Source organism: Danio rerio, chromosome 22 (genome assembly GCF_052040795.2).
Source record: "Danio rerio strain M-AB ecotype USA chromosome 22, GRCz13ab, whole genome shotgun sequence".
Taxonomy (NCBI): domain Eukaryota; kingdom Metazoa; phylum Chordata; class Actinopteri; order Cypriniformes; family Danionidae; genus Danio; species Danio rerio.
Genome location: NC_141042.1, coordinates 38,257,732 through 38,277,693, shown reverse-complemented (window position 1 = coordinate 38,277,693; position 19,962 = coordinate 38,257,732). Strand labels below are relative to the sequence as shown.

Genomic DNA, 19,962 nt, shown 5'->3' with positions numbered 1-19,962 from the left:
TGCCAGGTCTCGAAACGCTTCTAAACTGATCGATGCTTTGAATTCGAGGTCTGCATTCCTGACCAGATTTCTGCGGCCCGGGAATAAATTTTCGAATAAAGCGCGGGAACAGTCGGTAACTGGTTTAATTTTGGACTGGAGCAGCCGGTCTAACAATATCGCTCCCGACTCCCGAGCGAGCGAGCACGCGTACATATGTGTATGAAGACAGCGTGAGGCTGCGTTTAGCTTGTTTGTTGCTGTGTGTGTGCGCGAATAAGAGAGAGCTTTATCTGTATGTGTGTGTGTTTGTTTATACAGAAAGCTTGTTATAGGCTGTCTGGACTCTGTATAGCTGGGTGGTTTTCGGTTTTGTTCTTCCCCCACTCTTTAGCGTTAACGGGCGCGGCGGGTAGAAAACTGGGCAGGTCGGGGAGCAAGACAACAAATGCTGAATGTAAGCAGGAGCAGTCGAGCTAAAACCTGGTAGGAGCGGGATTCAAAATTTAGTCCCGCGCAGATCTCCACTTTGAATCGCTTTAGTCACGTGACCAGGTGTTCTGAAACACTTTAGTCACGTGACTTGGGTGTTTTGGATCATGCTTCGGTGCAGTGTTTCGAAACATTTGCGCTTCGGGATCTCGACACTGTGTCGAAACGTCAGTTTCACGTCAGCCATCCCTATCGAAAACAGAATCATTTAGTGTGATGGAACCAATATTCCAAAACTTAACTATGATTATGGAAAAAATGTTGGGATATTAGGAAAATTTAAGTAAATTAATTAGTGCTTGTTGACTACTAGCTGATTTTTCATCCTGATTGATTAAAAAGTTTAATTTCTTATAAATATGCCTTAATTTGCAAAAAAAGCTTTTAAAGCTCCCTTGAAGTGGTTTTGGACAAAAAAGGGTTAAGATGAAAACACATTTGCAGAGCACAAAACAGTATATTAAAATAATATTATTATTATTGACACAAACCGATTATCGGTATCTATATTAGTAAAATGTAGAGCATGAGCAAATCATGAATAAACTATTCATTATTAGTGGATCCAATATTACAGAACTTAAATAATACAACCCCTAATCAGAAAAAGTTGGGACAGTATGAAAAAATGCAAATAATAGAAAGTAGTGATTTCCAAATTTACTTTGACTTGTATTTTATTGCATTATTGCAACATTAATTAATATGTTCCTGTCTGCATTATTTAAAATTTCCATTTAAAAAAAAAAAAAAAAACAATATTCCACTTTTGGTTTTTGCAACACATTTCAAAAAAGTTTGGACAGGAGCAATTTAGGGCTAGCAATCTGATAAATTAGCTAAATAATGATGTGATTTGAAACAGGTGATTGTAAATATGATTTGGTTCAAAAGAAGCATTCAAGAAAGGTCTAGTCCTTTAGGAGCAAAGGTGGGCTAAGGATCGCCATTTTGCCAACAAATATGCGAGAAAATTATTGAAATGTTTAAAAACAATGCTCCTCAAAGAAAGATAAGAAGACATTTGGATATTTCACCTGAAAAAGTGCAGAACATCAGTAAAAGATTCAAAGAATCTGTAGGATTTCCAGTGCATAAAGGACAAGGGTGCAAGCCTAAGATGAACTACCATAATCTCTGATCCTTCAGGCGGCGCTGCATCAAGAATTGTCATTCATCTATAAGCCAGATCACCACATGGGCTCAGGACTACTGTGGCAAACCTTTGTCAATTACCACAATACATAGTTACATCTACAAATGCCAGTTAAAAGTGTGCTGTGCCAAAAGGAAGCCCTATGTTAACAGTGTCCAGAAGCGCTATCGGCTTCTCTTGGCTTAAAGGCTTCTGGGATGGACCATCACACAGTGGAAACAGGTACTGTGGTCAGATGAAATAGTATATCAGGTATTTTTTGGGTAAAATGGACGCTGTGTGCTACGGATCGAAATGAAAAGAATCATCCAGACTGTTACCAGCAACAAGTCCAAAAGCCGGAGACTGTCATAGTCAAGTGCCCTTGCCAAAGGTCACCTGCACTTCTGTGATGCACCATTAATGCTGAAAAGCACATTGAGATTCTGGAGCACAATATACTGCTTACTTTTTAAGAGACGCTCATGAATATTTTAACAAGACGATTCAAAACCACATTCTGCACACATTACAAAGTCCTGGCTGTGAAGGAAAGGGATACAGATATTTGACTGGCCTGCCTGCAGTCCTGACCTGTCCCCAATAGAGAATCATTGTTGCATTTTGAACCTCAAAATGCAACAACGAAGACCCCGCACTGTTGCCCACCCTAAGACTTGCTTGCAGGAAGAATGGGACAAAATGACACCTAAAACACTTCATAACTTGCTGTCTTCATTCCCTAAACGTCCATTAAGTGTTGCGAAAAGGAATGGCAGCTTTACAAAGTGGTAAACGCTTTACTGTTCCAACTTTTTTGAAATGTGTTGCAAGAAACAGAATGGGAATACGTGTTTATTTTGGAAACAATACAATAAAAATCACAATAAATAATGTTTGTGGTATTGTCTGCAATCAAACACAAGTCAATTTAATTTCTAAATAACTATTTTATTTTTTTCATTTGCGTTTTCCATACTTTCCCAACTGTTTCTGATCTGAGGTTGTAGTAAAACCGATTATCAGAATCTCAATCAGTGCGCATAATGCAGAGCACAATGCAGACCTAAACAACGCCATGCCTGTAAAACAATACACCAAAGCCTCAAAAACAGTCTAAACCTCTTTAATAATTAGTTACTCATATAACAATAAGAACTTTTTTATGTACATTTTCTCAAATAGTGCATCAGAAGCCCCTGAATAAAAAAGGCAATTCAGCAATTATACAACAGTAAGCTCAAGCGGACAACGTCGTCAGCAGCAGGATCAAATAAAAAGTTATAAACTTCATATAATATCTCAGAAGCAAACACACAAAGCAAGTTTCTACATTCATTCGATCTCATATACTTAAGGTCAGTGCATTTCAAGTCATGTAATGCTCGTGGCGAAGTAGCACATGGTTGTTATTGCTTCAGAAATACTCGCAGCAGCAAACAAACGGGCTCTTGGATATAGATTTTCTCTTTTTTTGCTCAAACTTGAGTCCAGTATGATGTAGTGAATTATAATACAACGTACTAATAAACTCGTAATCATATAACACTTTGGTACACCTCTTTTTTTTTGTTGCACAAATAGCTTCATTGGACCGCTTTTTAAGACTTAAAAGATTTTGGACTGAATGAGAGATGCTGGAATGATGCTCCTGGCTCAATCAAACATTAATACAGTCTTCGTTCAAAGAAATACAAATAAAAATCAATCATTAGTGCAAATAAAAAAACAACAAGACAAGACTTGTCCACCAAAGGGAACAGGGACACATACAAACAAAGTGCCATTTTTGGTAGGTGCAATATGTTAAAGCAAAAACACCTTTAATTGTAGAAATAAAGACAAGTGTCGGGCCTCGTTTGTGAAAAATGAGCAGAATTTTTCTCAATTTTTTCGTTTGGATTGTTTGTGAATCGCTATAATCACGCAAGTTAACGAAGTAAATTATTCATTACGTTTGGAAGTATTTTAAATTAACAAGCGAAACAAATTTGGTTTGGTAACTTACTCACAAAAAAAAATAGTAACAATACTTTTAACAATCAATAGTTTTGACGATCAATAACAACGAATTTCTATACATACCGTAACCAAAATACCTCCCAAAATAACTTGAGACTCATGCAAATTTGTTCATAAAATGTTCTGGTTAAATACGCAAGAGTCGTCATAGAGACTAGAAAAACAACTTTCAGGTTGAAACATTTACGAAACCAAACGGTTTTATGTTTTACGAAAGAGCAGAACGAAAAATAATGATCAAAAAAAAATACAGTTAAGATAAATATAATTCGTAAAAGTGTCATATATAATATTACAAAATTTATTGTGAAATAGTTGTTTTTCTCACAATTTTGTACAAAACATTAAATTTTCTCATCCATAAACAACATATCATTTTCGCTACTTGTTCTAAAATATTGATATGAACGTTTTACACATTATGAACTTTCTAAAAACGTTATATATATATATACACACATAGACACACACACACACACACACACACATTCTGTTACTAAGGCAATTAAAATTATTATAATTTTTTAATGCACAATTTTGTTCTTAAATTCTTATTATTCATTTGTACAACTGGAGTATATAATTTATGACTCAATTTGTTTATTACCACATTTTCTGTTTGTTTATTTATAAACATCTGACATGTTGATAACAGCACAAACAATCTCTGAGGTTTTGTGGTTTCAAATACAAACACTGTTTTTTTTTTTATATGAATCGCTTTCGTAACTAAAGTTGTTTTATGAACGAGAAAACGGAATGAGAACTGTTTAGAAAGAAATTTTGAAAAGAAAGTTTGTGCGTCAAATGTTGATGTTATTTACGGGAAAAAAAATCTGTTTACTTGATTGAGGTCGTAAGCACTAAAAAAAGGTAGAAAACTTTACGAAACCACACGGTTTTATGTTTTACAAATGAGCAGAATGAGAAATAATGACCAGAAATACAATTCACTCTCTCATAAAAGAGTAATATATAATAATAATAACTAAATTTACAGGGAAATTGGTTAAATTTGAATAGTTTTTCCTCTCAATTTTGTACACAACTTCAAACGTTCTCATCCATAAACAACCTATCATTGTTGCATGTATAATTCATTTTTACATTGAGCAAAATTCTTTCTCATTCACAAAAGTGTATTATATATATATGAATATCATGAATTTCTGAGCAAAATTGGGCATAAAACATTCATATTCATTTGAATTAAGTTAGTTATATATATATATATATATATATATATATATATATATATATATATATATATATATATATATATATATATTCCGTTACTTATTTCTAATTAATAAGATTCAATTCAGAAATTCATGTTATTCATTTGTATAACTGAAATATATTGTTTTTATTACTATATTTGTTCATTACCACATTTTCAGTTTGTTTGTTCACAAACTCTTGGAGATGTCGGACATGTTAAATTCAACATTAACCATCTCTGACATGTTTTGGTTGCACTCATGAACGAGAAAAATGAAAGAGAACTGTTTGTGCATTAAACATTGTGCATTGACAATTTGTGCATTAAATGTTGCTGTTATTTACAAAAACAAAAATCTACGTTCACTTAATCGAGGTTGTAGGGACTTAAAAAACAACTTTCAGGTTGAAAACAATATACAATATATTTCACTCATTCATAAGTGTGATATATATTATTGATTACTATTTTTTTTTGCGGAACTGTTTACATTTGAATAGTTTTTCCTCTCAATTTTGTACAAAACTACAATTTCTCATCCATAAATTTTTAAACTAAAATTGTTTTATGAATGAGAAAACTGAATGAGAATGTGTAGTTAGAAATGCATGAAAAAAAATTGTGCGTCAAACATTGATGATTAACGACAAAAAAATAATAAAAAATCTACGTTTAATTGATCGAGGCCTATTGTTGCATTCATCTAATTTTTCTAATAATTCTTAACAATAGAGAAATCCATTCTGCACAAATTTCACAAATGATGCTTGTAGTTTTCGTCGTTTTGGTCTTCAACACAGTTTACGCTGGAACACGACACTTCTAGCAACCTGTCTGGAAACAATGAGTTCAGCTGCCTTTCTCCGTCTCCCTCTCATTCCATTACAAGAGGCACAAAACAGCTTAAACCAATAAATACAAACAAGGGTCAGACATAAATGAACACATAAAAGCAGGCGACGCAGTACTGTTGATTAAAACAAATCAGATTTTAAAGGACGGAGGCAAAAGAAACAAAACATGGAGAACGGTAAAAAGACAAACAAGTTGGTTATTATCTGAAGGCATCGATCCTTAAAAACAAACTTCAGTGTTCGCAGATAAACTCTTTAGTCAGCAGGACTTTTGGAGCAGCTTATTTGGGACGGGGGTGAACCGGAGTCTTACTAGAGTGATCTGCTATGTCCCGCAGGCCTCGTCCTCCTGCTCCTCCATGTTCCTGCGGGCCATTCGCTCCCTTCGCTCTGTTAGGCGGAGACACCGAGGACACTGCGTTCCTGTCTTAAAACAGCTCTTATGATAGCAGGCATGACAGTCTGGAGAAAAACAACAACACACGGCACAATGAGAAAGTTAGCGACTAGCAGAAAAGTTCAAACATTCATTCACTGCAGAAAATTATTTTCTTACTTGGAGTTTACGCCTTATTCCTAGTATCAAAAAGTTCTTAAAATCAAGAAGCATTTTCCAAGCAAATGCTAGTGAATATACTGACACTGGGGAGTAGAAACTGTTGAATGAAGTTATTTTGGTTTTATGTGCGCACACACGTCTGTATGAAGACATATGGTCAGTTTTGAGGATGTCTTTTTGGTATTTTTCTGGATTTTAAACAAGTCTGGTCAATTGCGGTCTATAGAGGATGAGGGAGCTCTCTGATTTCATCTAAAACATCTTAGTTTGCATTCCAAAGATGAGCATAATTAATAACTACTTTAATTTTTGGGTGAACTGACCCTTTAAAATGATATAAATCCACAATTAAATTTAAAAAAGTGCAAAAAGAAGAAAAAAAAAGAGCATAAATACTAGGGGTGTAACGGCTCACGGTTGATCTGTGATTCGTACGGATCACAACCCAAGGTTTTGAACATATGTGACACGTGGATTAATACATTTACATACTAAATGTGTAACGATTGCAGAGAGATCGCCTCTTGCGTCTTTTAATTCACATGTACAAGCATTTAGGCTTTCCTGTAAAATATATAGACGACGGAAGATGTTGTGGTAGGTTATTGGGGATGTGGTGGGCTTCTTAGGTTATTAAAGGTGTTTTCAGTCACTACTAGTTTAGCCTGCATTAATGCATTCAGTGTAAGCTGCAAGATTAATCATAAAAAGATCGGGATCTCAACACCCACGCAACATCCATTATAAATGATGGTGATGATTTGCATGGTTATTAATCCTAAAAGATTCTTTAGTCTTTTGAGTTATTTATACAGTTACAGTTAAATAACACAGCAGTACTGGCAAAACAGTTTATAGTTTAGATCAGTGGTTCTCAAAGTGGGGGTCGGGACCTCTTTGGGGGGGGGGGGGGTCGCGGGACAATGACAAGGGGTTGCTTAGTGATTTCCAAAACTTAAATAATTTTTATTAAACTATTACAATTTACCATATTTTATTCATAACCCACAGAAGATAGATAATAGTTACGTTAAAGACACATCAACAACAATATACAAACAAAAATCAGCTATCAGCCTTTACTTTTTTATATTAAAATTAAATGATATTAATAAATGACTATAAAAAACATTATACGGTTATTGGACTGTTGCATTTTTGTAGTGTCAATATGCTCATGTTTATATATGCCTATAGTTGTTTGTGCAACGTTTGTATATTTACAGTAGAACAACCTTGAAAATTGGGGGTCGCAAGTCACTGACATTATTATTTTGGGGGTCGCGGGCTGAAAAGTATGGGAACCCCTGGTTTAGATAAAAGCATTGATGTTTATGGCAAAGATTAAAATCACCATCATATGCATTTAACTTGACGCTCAAAAATGAAAGTTGTAGGCAGCAGTTACATTTAACCAGTAGGTGGCGGAAACCAGCCATCAAAAACATGCTACTGAATAATTCTTTAATGATCATCCAACAATGAAACAGGAAGATTTATGAGTGAAGAACTGAATCTTTTATTAAAAATGAGACTAAAAATGAATGTGGGTTGTGCAAATTATAATGTTAGACTTCTACATTTAGCGTTAACAGTAGCAGTAACAATGAATTTTTTCACACTACTGAATATTTTACTATTTATTTTAATTCAGCTGATTATTTCTTTATTTTATTTTTAATAAAATTACAGCTTCTAAATTCTGTTTGTTAAAACCAAAAGTGCCTTGCAGTGCTGTTTTTGCAATAAATAGAAAGTTAATGACATTTGTTTCCTTCATTTTTTTTTTTTTTTTGATCGGCCAGTAAGGGGTCAAATCCGTGACTCAAAAACCATAATGTGATCCGAACAGTGAGATGTGATCCGTTACACTACTAATAAATAATGCATGATTGCATAAACGAAAAGGCACAAAAAACCCCACAAAAGCACAAATATAGGAAACAGGGTGCTTTCACACCTGCCTTGTTTAGTTCGGTTGAATCGCACTAGAGTTGGTTTTTCCTCTTGGTGCGGTTCGTTTGGGCAGGTGTGAATGCAGCAATCGTACTCGAGTGTGCACCAAAAGCAGACCAAAAAGCGTACAGAGACCTGTTTGAAGAGGTGATCTCGGTACAATTTTAAACAAACCCTGGAGCGGTGCGATGGGCTGTACATTATGGAACGTGGAGGAAGAATATTTGTTGACTGCGCATTACCAACAAAGAGAGAGAGAGAGATGGAAAAACATTACCTAATGAATCGTTTTTAATATTTCCGCAAGATGAGCATGTCCCAGTTTAGCTGAATTAATTCATGCCTCCTCCTGAGGTGTCGAGCGATGCATTAAAACATTGTTTTCCAGCGCATCCGCGCTTCATTCTCAAAATGTATAGCTTGTCTAAAGCAGGGATACAATCAGCCAGCGCAGTCGTCCCTTCATAGTTAAAAGTGACATTTTGTGTCTGCCGGTTTGTTTACTTGCGGGAGTTCATTGGCATTGTCCCGCACGTGAATTCTGACCAATCAATAAGCACTTTGGGAAATGCGTTCAACAACATCTGTCCAATAAGAGATGTGGATTCTGTCAGATGACTGCATTTTGGTTCTTTTCAACTGGTTCGGACCAAATCCAGCAGTGTGGTGTGAAAACGGCCCAAAGACGGCAGAAAATGCAACAATGTATCATTTATTACCCTTGGTCTGGACCAAATGAAGCGATTTGATTGAAGCATACAGGTGTAGCTTCAGAAATAGACAAACGCATAAATAAAAAATCCCCTAAAAATGCACTAAATATGTATGTCTGTATAAAGAGCGGTTCACATATGGTATCAAAACCACGTGGTGGTAAAAGAAGGTGCGTCACTTCCTTCACCAATTTCAACACGCTTCTGAGCTTCTGCGACTGTGGGATTCATTGTTGCTAAGCAACCATTAGTTTTCTATTTGGATTCAGCTCAGGTGACTGGATGGGCCATTATAGAAGCTTGACTTTCTTTCTCTGAAAGCATCTGAGAGTCTTCTTGGCTGTGTTGTGGATAATTGCCTTGCTGAAATGTCCACCCTGGGTTCATCTTCATCCTCCTGCTAATGCAGATGTTGGACTGAAGCAGCTGATGTTAATTTACACTGAGGAAGGGCGGAGGGTTGCTGAAGAGCTACTGAGAGATTTCAGCTGCTGTCTGGGCCTTCCATGCCTTTTACACATTCCATTCTTCATGTGTTCAATACATCTTCCCTGCGTCATTTCATTTTATTACACAGAACTTCATTTGTAAACTAATTAGATTTGTTTTTCTTTGTATGTATGGATTACACTGGCTGTTACTGATATATGGTAAGAACTTCAAGCCAACAGCACCTTTAGAAATATGTTTTCTGAGAAAACTGGCGACGTGTTCAATACTTATTTTTACCCGCTATAAACTGATGTCATTTATCTTGTATTTAAAGAGTTATTATTATCTGTCTGACCAAAAATACACCAATTAAAACAACAACAAAAAAAAAGTGTAACTACATATGTGCACAAATAAACTGATACATATACAAGTGCATGCATGGCTGCGTAAATAGACAGCAAACGTATAAATAAATGCCCAAATAATGCAAAAGAAAATAAATTATTGACTGCATAAACACAAGCATGGTTAACAATAAAAAAGGAAAAAAAATACAAATAATTGAATGAAAAAATTTAGTAATTTATAATCCTTTGTGAAAGGTTAAAGGGTAAGAGGAATCACGCTGACCTTCACAGCGCAGGCACTTGTTGAGCTCGTAGGGGAAGATGATGTCCTTGTCGTTTCCACAGAACTCACAGATGAAGCCCTTAGCCTGACAGAGCTGTGGAGAGGAGCACACATGAATGATCCAGCTGATGATGTCAGTGCGGGTGTGTGTGCGTGTTGCTGCGAGTCTTACCATGCAGTGTGTGACGTGTGTGGAGCCGAGGCGCAGCAGGTGTCGCAGCTGTGGAGTCAAGCTGCCGCTGCGAACGGCATTCAGGTCACTGAGAGAGAAGAGCTGCATGTCTTCAGTTAGATGACCCGGGAGGAGAGAGTCAAACTCTTCCAGAACACTGCCAACACACACAAACAAAGATTAGTTGAAGGTTTGTCATTTATGCGTGCATCTATGTATTTATGCATACATTTAATCACAAAAGCATTGATTAATTTAGGCATGCATTTATTTGATTGTGTCCATGTATGTATTTATGCAATATTTATTCATGTCTGCATGCATTTATTAGGTATTTATGCATGCACTGATCTATTTACTCATGCATTTATCAATTTGTTTAATCCTGGCTGAAGCAGAAAGACACTCACTCTTTAGCCAGACGACACGTCTTCAAGAGGTTCTTCATCAGGTTTAACTGCTCTCTGAGCGCCTGAAACACAACAAGGACATTCTCATACTGACTGACATGATAAGATTCACAAATAAATAGTAATCTTATTAATACTCCAAAGAACATAATATAAAAATTGCCACTTTAAAAAACATATAAACATAAAATAATGTCACTTCTGATCAATTTAGGTGCATTCTTGGTAAATAAACTGACCCTTAAATGTACTGATTAAAGGCTGATTTAACTTCAGAAGGTATTTTGTTAGATAAGCTCCAGATTTGGCTTCAGTACTGACTAATCTAATGTATATGCATAAACATAATATTGTAGAGCTTCCTATTAAACAGATTTGTGAGGGGTGTACTTATATATGCTGAGCACTGTATATATGTATATATATATATATATATATATATATGTGTGTGTGTATGTATGTATGTATGTATGCATGCATGTATGTATGTATGTATGTATGTATGTATGTATGTATGTATGTATGTATGTATGTATGTATGTATGTATATATATATATATATATATATATATATATATATATATATATATATATATATATATATACATATATACATATATACATATATACATACACACACACACACACAGTTAAGCTACACACATACATACATACATACATACTTACATATATATATATATATATATATATATATATATATATATATATATATATATATATATTTATATTTATATATATATATATATACATACATACATACATACATACATACATACAGGGTGGGCCATTTATATGGATACACCTTAATAAAATGGGAAAGAGCAGTTTTTAACGTCAAAAAATGAATGGAAGTGAATGAGACCGGAAGTCTTGAGCCAAAAAGATTCAAATGGCAGGGCCCGCTTGTCGGCGAAAAATAATGAGAATATATCGAGTTCTCTTGTATTTCCTGCATGACCTGATGAAGACCATGTAGGTTGACACGTTAAGTAAATTTGTCTTTTGAGAATTAAAGTGGCAGTGTGCCGATTTTTTGTACTTTTTCTATTATGTTTGGCTTGATGGAGCATGTGCCTTCAGTGATTTCCACACATTGACGTTTTCTCGTAATATCTACTGTCCTATCATAATAAAGGTAAAACTGAGAAAATTAAAATAAATAAATAAAAAAATAGTGGCCGACGTAGTGGTGCAGTAGGTAGTGCTCTCGCCTCACAGCAAGAAGGTCGCCGGATCGCTGGTTCAAGCCTCGGCTCAGTTTCTGTGTGGAGTTTGCATGTTCTCCCTGCGTTCCCGTAGGTTTCCTCCGGGTGCTCCAGTTTCCCCCACAGTCCAAAGACATGCGGTACAGGAGAATTGGGTAGGCTAAATTGTCTGTAGTGTATGAGTGTGTAAATGAGTTAGTATGGATGTTTCCCAGAGATGGGTTGCGGCTGGAAGGGCATCCGCTGCATAAAAACTTGCTGGATAAGTTGGCGGTTCATTCCGCTGTGGTGACCCCGGATTAATAAAGGGACTAAGCCGACAAGAAAATGAATGAATGAATGAATTGTGACTTACGCGCACTGTGTCGAGGGCCTTGACCTTCTTGTAGAGCGCGCTGTTGATGTCGCTGAGGTTGAACAGCGGGTCTCCGGAGATCTTGGCCAGCAGGTCTCTGGAGAAGTTGCTGACGTAGCTCTTGCTGAAGTCCCACTTGCGGATGATCTTGGCCGGGATCACCGACTGAGCGTTTTCGTGACAGCACTGGCAGAAGTAGCGGCCCAGATACTCACAGTAGCGCAGACGCTTCATGTAGTCTAAACAAACACACACACAGAGTCAGTTTCATCATGGCCGATTTTAGAAAAAGGTTAGTGCTGGCCGATTAATCGAAGGTAATTGTCATTGTCAGTAAAGCTGGTTTTAGTCAAATCTCCCACATGTGCTTTCAGATGGTGCAGCATTTACTAGACTCGAGTCGTTCTCCAAGCTACGAAACATTGTTCAAACTAGAAGCCAATTTAATTGAAATGGAGATGATCATAACGGTTTAATGTTTGCGGAGCTTCTCTGTGAACTGCAGCTCTGTGTAATAAATGCTGCTACAACTGAAAGCAAGTGAAAATACCACGTTTAATAGCATGTTTTAACTCCAATCTCACTTTACAACTTCAGTCGAGAGTCTGAAATAAATCCTTCAGTGAGATGACTTGAGTAGTCGTGTGATTATAAGTCACCCTGAATCAATGACAGCTGTTAATCTTCAGTTTATAATGAAACCCTATGTGGATTTCCAGGCTTTCTTCTTTATGGGTGTTTAAAGACTTCATGTGAGAGCACTGTCTGCCCTTTCAGCAAAGATTTATTACTGATTACACAACCGTGCTTCGCTGACAAGATGTGCATCACAATTACATCAATCGAAAATGTGATTAAGCAAAGCTGGAACTGTCTAGCTTTGCTTAATCACATTTCCGATTGATTTAATTAATTTAATTTAATTAAATTTATTGCTTCTGGGCAGATTGAGAGCACATTTCAAAAAGCTTCTCTATTGCTGTGTTCACAACAGATGCGGCACAGGTGATTAAAGGCACGATATTTGATTGTAAATAGATGCGTGAACATTGAATTTACTCCATTCATTCATGCATCAAATTTACTTTATTAGCGTGTCAAATACGCTTCATTTGCGTGTCAAATTAGATTCACTCATGTGTTGAATTCGATTCACTCGCACATCAAATTTGAATAATTCGCGCTTCAAATTTCTTCATTTGTGCATCAAATTTGCTTTATTCTCACGTCTAATTTACACATCAAACTCGCTTTATTCACGGATCGAATTTGCTACATTCTCGCGTCAAATTTCCTTCATTCGTGCATCAAATTCTCTTCATTCTGGAGTCAAATTTGCTTCATTCTCACGTCAAATTAGATTCACTCGTGAGTTAAATTCGATTATTTCACGCATCAAATTTGCTTTATTCTCGCGTCTAAATTACATGTCAAACTCACTTCATTCACGCGTTGAATTTGCTTCATTCTCGCATCAAATTCACTTTATTCGTGTGTCAAAATAGATTTACTTGTGTCAAATTCAATTCATTCGTGCTTCTAATTCAATAAATTCACGCTTTAAATTTAATTAATTTGCGCGTCAAATTTGCTTAATTCTCGTGTCTAATTTACACGTCAAACTCGCTTCTTTCACACATCGAATTTGCTTCATTCGCGCGTCAAATTCGCTTAATTGGCGCGTCGAATTGGTTTCATAGGCGAATCAAATTTGCTTCATTCGTACGTCAAATTTGCTCCGTTCCTACGTCAAATTCGCTTCATTTGTACACCAATTTTGCTTTATTTTTGAGCCAATTTTGCCCATTTTATGTGTCAACTTTGCTCAATTTGTGCATCAAATTTGCGCATCCCATTTGCTTCACAATAGATGTGGATTCGCATCATGGGTGGGGCTTTTATCTGCCTGCTGTCTCTATCTTTGTTGCTAAATGGCTAACGTGGATTTTATTGAGAGAGTAGCTGTGTTTATGTGCATTAGGAAGACTGAAAAACAGCTTATACTTGTTCGGCACCCAGCTCTGTAAGATCATCAACTGATGGACGCTTTCAGTGGTGCTTCAGAGCCGAGCGCAGTTTGAGAAGCAGTTGTTGGTGTCAGTGAGAGGATTTCCCTTGGGACACCAACATCAGCCGTTACCTCATAATTGTGGCACGAATGTCCACTGAAGTCAAGGCTGATTTATACTTCTGATACGGCGCTGACCCATAGCTCTTCGCCGTGGCCGTCGGCGTCACTAACGTGCACCTCTCAAATAATGTAACTACACGTCGCTTGTGCGAGCCTGATGGAGTGATTGGTTACAAGTCTGGAGTCCTGTGAAGGAGCTCCGGATGGAAAGTTTTGTTTTGTGTTTACCTCATAGTTAAAGTTGTTGCACGTCCACCGGTTCCTGCCTCAAAATGAGCGAGTTTGAGCGACTTGTACATCCAGGAAGTGTTCAGGAAAGCAAAACAGCAGCGAAGAAACTCGACACAGAGGAACATTTACACCTCACTGCCAACTAGCGTTTCGGAAGTGTTAATGCAGACCAACAGAGACAGCAGCAGAAGTATAAATGCACAGCTACGGGCGTTGCATGCACCGTGGGTTACGCCGGTCACGCCGGACGCAGAAGTATAAACCAGGCTTCACACATTAAAGGCGTCAAATGCACAAAACGCTCAACTTGCGCCACTTCATTCACGAGAATCATGTCATTTGTGCGAAAAGCGCTGCAGGATGTCTATTCCAGTCTATACATTGACCTAACATGTAAATCATTTGTGCTTAATCTGTGTCTGATGTGTCTCTTATTTATAAGAGAGGAAAAATTTAGCGCACATAGAAAAAGCTCAAGACTCACACCTTCAATTAGCTAGAAATTTTTCATTGCCTTTTCAAGTTTATTCATTGCCACGTTAACAACCTCTGGCTTTTCAAACTAACAAGTTACTAACCACATTTATAAATTACCATTTTAAAAATCTCCATAAATGTTACCATCTAGTTACATGTGTGCTGTGTACCTTGTTCGATGCGAATGCCGCAGCCTGCGCAGCGGTAGTTCTGTTTTGCGATTACCACTTTCCTCCTGTCCATAGAGAGAGGTATGAGTTATGGAATCATGTAATAAAGGAAGTGAATGCGAATAGGAATATAGGTGGTGATGAACTCACTTTGGTGGAGGGTGAATGTTGAAGATGATCTGCGGTCGAGGAGGAGCCCACTCCAGATTTCCTCGCACTCGGATGCGCAATTTGTAAATGTCTGCATGTTCGCCATCATCAGGGGAAATTGGAAGAGAGTCTGGTATGGGAAGAAGCTTTATAAAAAAAATTATAAATTAATAAAAAAAATAATTAATTGGCAGAAATGTACACTTTGCTGAATTAAAATGTGTTTAATGCGGCTCAGAGGTGGCATGAATGCATTTACACACTGTTTAATGCGGTTCAGAGGTGGCATGAATGCATTTACACACTGTTTAATGTGGCTCAGATGTGGCATGAATGCATATACACACTCTTTAATGCGGTTCAGAGGTGGCATGAATGCATTTACACACTGTTTAATGCGGCTCAGAGGTGGCATGAAAGCATTTACACACTGTTTAATGTGGCTCAGATGTGGCATGAATGCATTTACACACTGTTTAATGTGGCTCTGAGGTGGCATGAATGCATTTACACACTGTTTAATGTGGCTCAGAGGTGGCATGAATGCATTTACACACTGTTTAATGCGGCTCTGAGGTGGCATTAATGCATTTACACACTGTTTAATGCAGCTCAGAGGTGGCATGAATGCATTTACACACTGTTTAATGTGGCTCTGAGGTGGCATGAATGCATTTACACACTGTTTAATGCGGCTCAGAGGTGGCATGAATGCATTTACACACTGTTTAATGCGGCTCTGAGGTGGCATTAATGCATTTACACACTGTTTAATGCAGCTCAGAGGTGGCATGAATGCATTTACACACTGTTTAATACGGCTCAGAGGTGGCATGAATGCATTTACACACTGTTTAATGCGGCTCAGAGGTGGCATGAAAGCATTTACACACTCTTTAATGCGGTTCAGAGGTGGCATGAAAGCATTTACACACTCTTTAATGCGGTTCAGAGGTGGCATGAATGCATTTACACACTGTTTAATGCAGCTCAGAGGTGGCATGAATGCATTTACACACTGTTTAATGTGGCTCTGAGGTGGCATGAATGCATTTACACACTGTTTAATGCGACTCAGAGATGGCATGAATGCATTTACACACTGTTTAATGCGGTTCAGAGGTGGCATGAATGCATTTACACACTGTTTAATGCGGCTCAGAGGTGGCATGAATGCATTTACACACTGTTTAATGTGGCTCAGATGTGGCATGAATGCATTTACACACTGTTTAATGCGGCTCAGAGGTGGCATGAATGCATTTACACACTGTTTAATGCGGCTCAGAGGTGGCATGAATGCATTTACACACTGTTTAATGCGGCTCAGGGGTGGCATGAATGCATTTACACACTGTTTAATGCGGCTCAGAGATGGCATGAATGCATTTACACACTGTTTAATGCGGCTCAGAGGTGGCATGAATGCATTTACACACTGTTTAATGCGGCTCAGAGATGGCATGAATGCATTTACACACTGTTTAATGCGGCTCAGAGGTGGCATGAATTCATTTACACACTGTTTAATGCGGCTCAGAGGTGGCATGAATGCATTTACACACTGTTTAATGCAGCTCAGAGGTGGCATGAATGCATTTACACACTGTTTAATGCGGTTCAGAGTTGGCATGAATGCATTTACACACTGTTTAATGCGGCTCAGAGGTGGCATGAATGCATTTACACACTGTTTAATGCGGCTCAGAGGTGGCATGAATGCATTTACACACTGTTTAATGCGGTTCAGAGTTGGCATGAATGCATTTACACACTGTTTAATGCGGCTCAGAGGTGGCATGAATGCATTTACACACTGTTTAATGCGGTTCAGAGTTGGCATGAATCCATTTACACACTGTTAAATGTGGCTCAGATGTGGCATGAATGCATTTACACACCGTTTAATGCGGCTCAAAGGTGGCATGAATGCATTTACTCACTGTTTAATGCGGCTCAGAGGTGGCAAGAATGCATTTACACACTGTTTATTTCAGCTAAGACGTGAATGTATTTACAGTGCATGAAAAGTCTGTGTAAATATATTCATGACACCCTGAGATGCAAAAAAAGTTTGTATAAATGCATTTATATAATTTTCATAATTTATATAATTTCCGGAACAAAAATGTAACTTTAGGTACCTTTTGAGGGGCGTCGTGTTCTGGAACCAGCCAGTCGAGCTCAGAGGCGGCGGGCAGCTGCATGCCCTCAAACTGCCTAAGAAGACCCATCGCCACCGATTCGGCAGAGTTGGATTGTAGCATGGACGGAGAGCTGTAAGAAGAAATGTTCCAATATCACTTTGTGTCATTAAAGAAACTGTGCAAACTACAAATATAATAAATCATAATTCACAGTGCACTTTAATAAACAGTTCATCCAAAAACCACATTTAGTAAATCATCTACATCAGTGTTTCTCAACCATGTTCCTGGAGGACCACCAGCTCTGCACATTTTCCAGGTCTCCTTAACCAAACGCACCTGATTCAGATCATCAGCTCATTAGCAGAGACTGAAAGACCTGTAATGGGTGGAAGCATCCAAAACATGCAGTGCAGAAACACTGATCGCCATCATGTGGGTGAGTAAATAACCAGGACATGCTAATATTTGGGTTGTGTTGGGAAACGTTCTTACATGGACTCAGAGCTGAGGAAGGATCTGCTGCTGGACGCACTGCGCTTAATATCTGCATCTGAGAATATGAGAAGAATTGGTTAATACTTCCATTAAGAGCTAAAGAAAGCATATTTTCCTTTTTATGTGATTAAGCAGGTAATGCATGCTTGATATTTCAATAGTTATTGTCCCTTAAATATTTGTAATAAATTTACTTATTCTAGTTTTATTTTATAGTATGATAAGTTTTATATCTCGCAAGTCTATTTTATATATTATATAGTATAGTATTAGTATGACAATAAGTCAGTTGTATAATAAATAGACTTATAATATTTAAAACTATTCACCCAAACACATTTACGACAGACAGAGACAGATGGATAGATGGATGGACGGACAAACAGATAGACCGATAGACAGATAGATAAATTCAGTCTCAATGCATGGATGAATGGATGGATTCAGTCTCAATGCTTGGATGAATGGATGGATGAATGGATAGATTCAGTTTTGATAGGTAGACAGACAGACAGACAGACGGATAGATAGATAAATAGATGGATAGATAAGCAGACAGACAGACAGACAGACAGACAGACAGACAGACAGATGATAGATAGATAGATAGATAGATAGATAGATAGATAGATAGATAGATAGATAGATAGATAGATAGATAGATAGATAGATAGATAGATAGATAGATAGATAGATAGATAGATAGATAGATAGATAGATAGATAGATAGATACAGTTTCGATGGAGGGATAGACGGATGGATGGATGGATGGATGAATGGATGGACGGATAGAAAGACAGACAGAAAGACAGACAGACAGACAGACAGACAGACAGACAGACAGACAGACAGACAGACAGACAGACAGACAGACAGACAGATAGATAGATAGATAGATAGATAGATAGATAGATATTCAGATTTAACACAGACAGCAAAACATGATTTAACTAAGCAAAAGTTTGAGTCTCCACTTCCCAAATGCCCTGTATCATAAGATTATGTAACCAAATAATCTCCCAATAACCATAAGACAAAGAGCGGATTCATTGGCCATGAAATAAAGCGTTCAGATAAGAAAGCTTGATTAATATTAGGCAACATGATTGTGTAATCTCAAATGCTTGTGCGACACACCTATTACAATGTGGAAGCAGTGCTAAAGGTTGCAGATTTATTAGTTAACACCACAAAGTAACACAGAAGAATGAAAGGCTTGTATGAGGTGGACAAACACACATGGGATGGAAGCATGCGAGGAGGAAAGCAGGAAGAGCCACGAGCTACTGCTACTCATCTGATGGTCGCCTTTTAGGGCCCTATGATTTCTGGATTGCAAAAAATGTGGACAGAATTATGGAATGTGTTCTTAAAATACGATTAGAACACGGAACGTTATCAATTTTATTTTTGAATGAAAGAACACAAGACAAAAATAGCGCCGGTCAGCTAATCAAACCACGATTATGATCTACAGCTTGTGAATATAAAACCGAAAGAGACAGCTGTTTACATCTGAAGACAAAATGATTAGCCATCCTATGCACTTTTACACATTTTTAAACGTCATAGTTTTAATTACTCATCTCTTTCTCCCAGGATTACAGTGAATTGCTTTCTGCTGGGTGTTTTCCAAGACACTAGTATTCAGCTTAAAGTGCAGCTGAAAGGCTTAACTAGGTTAATCAGGTATGTTAGGTTAATTAGGCAAGTTATTGCACAACAGGGGTTTGTTCTGTAGACAATCAATTTATTTATATATTTTAATGCAGCCAAAAATGCACATTAATATAGCATATTTATTGTGACACTGTACTCTATATAGTTACTGTTTTTACATCACCGTGAGGGGTAAGTTTAGGGTTGGGTAGGGGTAGACGTTAATAAAGTGCAATTAATGGGTTATTTAATAAATAATACTCTGTAAAGTTACTGTTTTACATTACCGTGAGGGTTGGCATAGGAATAGACGTTAATAAAATATAATTTAATGGGTT

General features: G+C 37.3%; 1 protein-coding gene across 6 annotated transcripts in view; it reads right to left on the bottom strand.

The window, feature by feature from the left end:
- Positions 1–2,716: 2,716 nt before the first annotated feature.
- The window catches only part of rubcn (rubicon autophagy regulator), a 41,561-nt gene continuing 24,315 nt past the window's right edge, over positions 2,717–19,962 (bottom strand). For 5 of the 6 annotated variants that reach the window (XM_087304682.1, XM_087304680.1, XM_087304683.1 and 2 more), the window contains 9 exons: positions 17,962–18,019; positions 17,464–17,596; positions 15,320–15,465; positions 15,170–15,234; positions 12,161–12,399; positions 10,580–10,641; positions 10,170–10,326; positions 9,998–10,091; positions 2,717–6,166 (listed from right to left, as the gene is read on the bottom strand). In XM_087304682.1, coding sequence (XP_087160808.1) covers positions 6,030–6,166; positions 9,998–10,091; positions 10,170–10,326; positions 10,580–10,641; positions 12,161–12,399; positions 15,170–15,234; positions 15,320–15,465; positions 17,464–17,596; positions 17,962–18,019 — 1,091 coding nt within the window. In that variant the 3' untranslated portion in view covers positions 2,717–6,029. The remainder of the gene's footprint in view (positions 6,167–9,997; positions 10,092–10,169; positions 10,327–10,579; positions 10,642–12,160; positions 12,400–15,169; positions 15,235–15,319; positions 15,466–17,463; positions 17,597–17,961; positions 18,020–19,962) is intronic. The other variant, XR_015522318.1, reaches the window with a different exon arrangement.